The sequence below is a fragment of the Pygoscelis adeliae genome, unplaced genomic scaffold (assembly GCF_000699105.1).
Source record: "Pygoscelis adeliae isolate BGI_AS28 unplaced genomic scaffold, ASM69910v1 Scaffold12, whole genome shotgun sequence".
NCBI lineage: Eukaryota > Metazoa > Chordata > Aves > Sphenisciformes > Spheniscidae > Pygoscelis > Pygoscelis adeliae.
In genome coordinates, this window is record NW_008824290.1 from 3,076,350 (window position 1) to 3,079,314 (window position 2,965).

The 2,965-nt window shown below is 37.1% G+C and overlaps 1 protein-coding gene across 1 annotated transcript in view; it reads right to left on the bottom strand.

Annotated features, from left to right (window-relative positions):
• IL17REL (interleukin 17 receptor E-like) overlaps window positions 1-2,502 on the bottom strand; it is a 47,778-nt gene extending 45,276 nt beyond the window's left edge. Inside the window, exon 1 of the mRNA XM_009318768.1 lies at window positions 2,401-2,502. Coding sequence (XP_009317043.1) covers window positions 2,401-2,502 — 102 coding nt within the window. The remainder of the gene's footprint in view (window positions 1-2,400) is intronic.
• Between the last annotated feature and the right edge of the window lie 463 nt (window positions 2,503-2,965).

Genomic DNA, 2,965 nt, shown 5'->3' on the forward strand with positions numbered 1-2,965 from the left:
AATTGAAGTTACTTCCAAAGGGAAAGGAGGAAGGAGTTTTCTCTAACAAGCTAGTCATGAGAGTCTAAAGTTCATGTAGCTAAAATGCTTTGCACTAGATTGAAAATGCTACGCTGGCAGTAATTTGTCCTGTTGAGATCATGATTGTTCCCAGTGAGAAAACATTTTTGTCTTAAAAAATCATTAATGCATTCAAGATTCTAGTGAATACAACTAGCAGAAACATTATATAGAGAACACAAACTGAGTCCTATCTTTAACATCACAAATGATTGATTGAGTCCACTATACTGGAAACAATATATTTCCCCTGTAAATTAAAAAAAATACACCTTTCTCAGTTATCCAACCTTCAGTATTGGAAAAGCTGTAAGACAAACTCTTGAAGGCTGTGCTGGTTTTGGCTGGGACAGAGTTAATTTTCTTCATAGTAGCTAGTATGGGGCTATGTTTTGGATTTGTGCTGAAAACAGGGTTGATAATAGAAAGATGTTTTAGTTACTGCTGAGCAGTGCTTACACACAGTCAAGGCCTTTTCTGCTTCTCACACCACCCCACCAGCAAGTAGGCTGGGGATGCACAAGAAGCTGGGAGGGGACACAGCTGGGACAGCTGACCCCAAATGACCAAAGGGATATTCCACACCATGTGACATCATGCTCAGCATATAAAGCTGGGGGAAGAAGAAGGAAGGGGGGGATATTCGGAGTGATGGCGTTTGTCTTCCCAAGTAACCGTTACCCGTGATGGAGCCCTGCTTTCCTGGAGATGGCTGAACACCTGCCTGCCCATGGGAAGGAGTGAATGAATTCCTTGTTTTGCTTTGCTTGTGTGGCGGTTTTTGCTTTACCTATTAAACTGTCTTTATCTCAACCCACGAGTTTTCCCACTTTTACTCTTCTGATTCTCTCCCCCGTCCCACCGGGGGCTAGTGAGCAAGCAGCTGTGTGGTGCTTAGTTGCTGGCTGGGGTTAAACCATGACAGTGGCAAAGAAAGGGATCCAGTCTACCAAGCCTCAGGGTTGTGTCTATATCTTAGGCATCTAGTGAATCAGTCTTCTTAACATACCTAAGATATGACAGAGAAAAATGCCCTTTAAGGTCCCCAGAGGTAAATCCTATCCCCTAGACTGAATCCCACCGAAAAAGGTTGCTATTGTTTTTTACATGTTGAGTCTGATAGTCATACAGTCTTTGGAGGGATAAATTAGAACAGTAAATAATTTCTATTTTAAACTCTCGTTGCAGCAGACCAAGGAGCATAAATTATTTAAAATACATGTGTGTTTGCATTCATAAACATAAATACATAAAAATTCTTGAAAAGTGCTCAGGTACATCTAGAGATTAATCTCTTATTACTATATTTTATTATTCTAAAAACATTATCTAAGTGGATAGAGACTACAGAATTTGAATGCGGGAATATAACAACTTTAAATATAGAGGGGGGGTTCCCCTCAATCTAGTACTTTGTAAGCATCTTTAGTCCTGATATTTTCTAGGATACACATATAAAATATAGAATAAATTGCTGTAACATGTACTAACTTAATATCTGGATAGTACCACCGTATTTAGACAATCATTAGTATGTCTCATTGCCTGTCCTAAACACTGACATCTTCAAGCAGAAGTCTGTACCACCAGCCAAATTCTTTCATGCCATCAATTCCACTTCTCTGTAGCAAGTACATAGTTATCATCCTCTCTCACGACTGAAAGTCAGATTCCCTATTATTTTATCCTTTTTTTATTTATCTTTCAAATTACTCTATTCTTACAGTTTCAAAATGCCAACAGAAGCAGAATATCTCCATACCGCCCCTTTGTGGGGATATTTGGAAATATAAAAAATTCAAAGCTATTAAAGAGATGGTATGGTTCACACTCCACTTTTATGCACATACACAAGTCATTAAATTTAATACTGCAGTTACATTCATCCCACAGAATGAAAAACAGGTTTTACTCTTTCTCAAACTTAATTCATTTATTCACAGGAAAGTCAGTGTTTCATATATTCCTAACATAATTAGCAATTTCTGAAACCTCCCGTTCCTCCCTCCCTCATCTCTTTGGCACCACTGCTGTTGTAAAAACTGACTCTCCAAAGTAATGAATATGAACGAAATCATTTTTTTCAGATACAAAAGACAGATTAAAAAAGGTACTAACAACAGCAGTTGGAAATAGTGTAAGATGCATTTTCTTACTCCCTTCCTAACAGTCATCTTTGCCACTTTGGATACTTAATTCAGAATGACAGAAATATAAAGTGAATGTTCAGGACAGCTGAAATATCTTTCCATTTTTGCTTTCTTTCTTTTCTTACAATTATTTTGGCAGCATACAACTACTATATTAATAAACAGCAAATAGGAACAAGTAAGAGATTACCTGAGAACATGAAAGTCCACATTCTTCAATCCTGGGAATAATCTGACAATCAGAATTCCAAAAAAGAATTATTAGAAGAATTTGAACATGAATACTTATCATCCTAAATTGAAAAAAAAAAAGCAAAACCTCAGAAGAAACCTTCTACTCTGACAATTCTGCCTCTCATGCCAAAACTTTAATATGAATTTTAGTCCCTCCCACAGCACCTCTGAGCTCCTCCCTCTAAAACTTTCCAAAGACAGAAAATTGCTAGTTGTGGGAAATATAAAGCATGTTCAACTCATTTCCTATGTTCCATAGTGAAAAATGGGAAACGTGAATTTCTGACAATCACAGTAAAAGCCTTTTCCTTTTGGATTTCATCATGTCAGCTTTAGATCAGTTTTAGCAAATTTCTTTCCTGTAAATTCTATGTATAAATGGGAATTTTGCTTCTAGAGTAATGTACCAGGCAGGTTCACTGGAATCCAAATGCATTCTTATGTCTACTTATTTTCCTGGTTTTCTAATGCATTGAATAAAAAGAAAAACAGCTTTGCTGAGGTGGGTAGTCTTGGAAGAC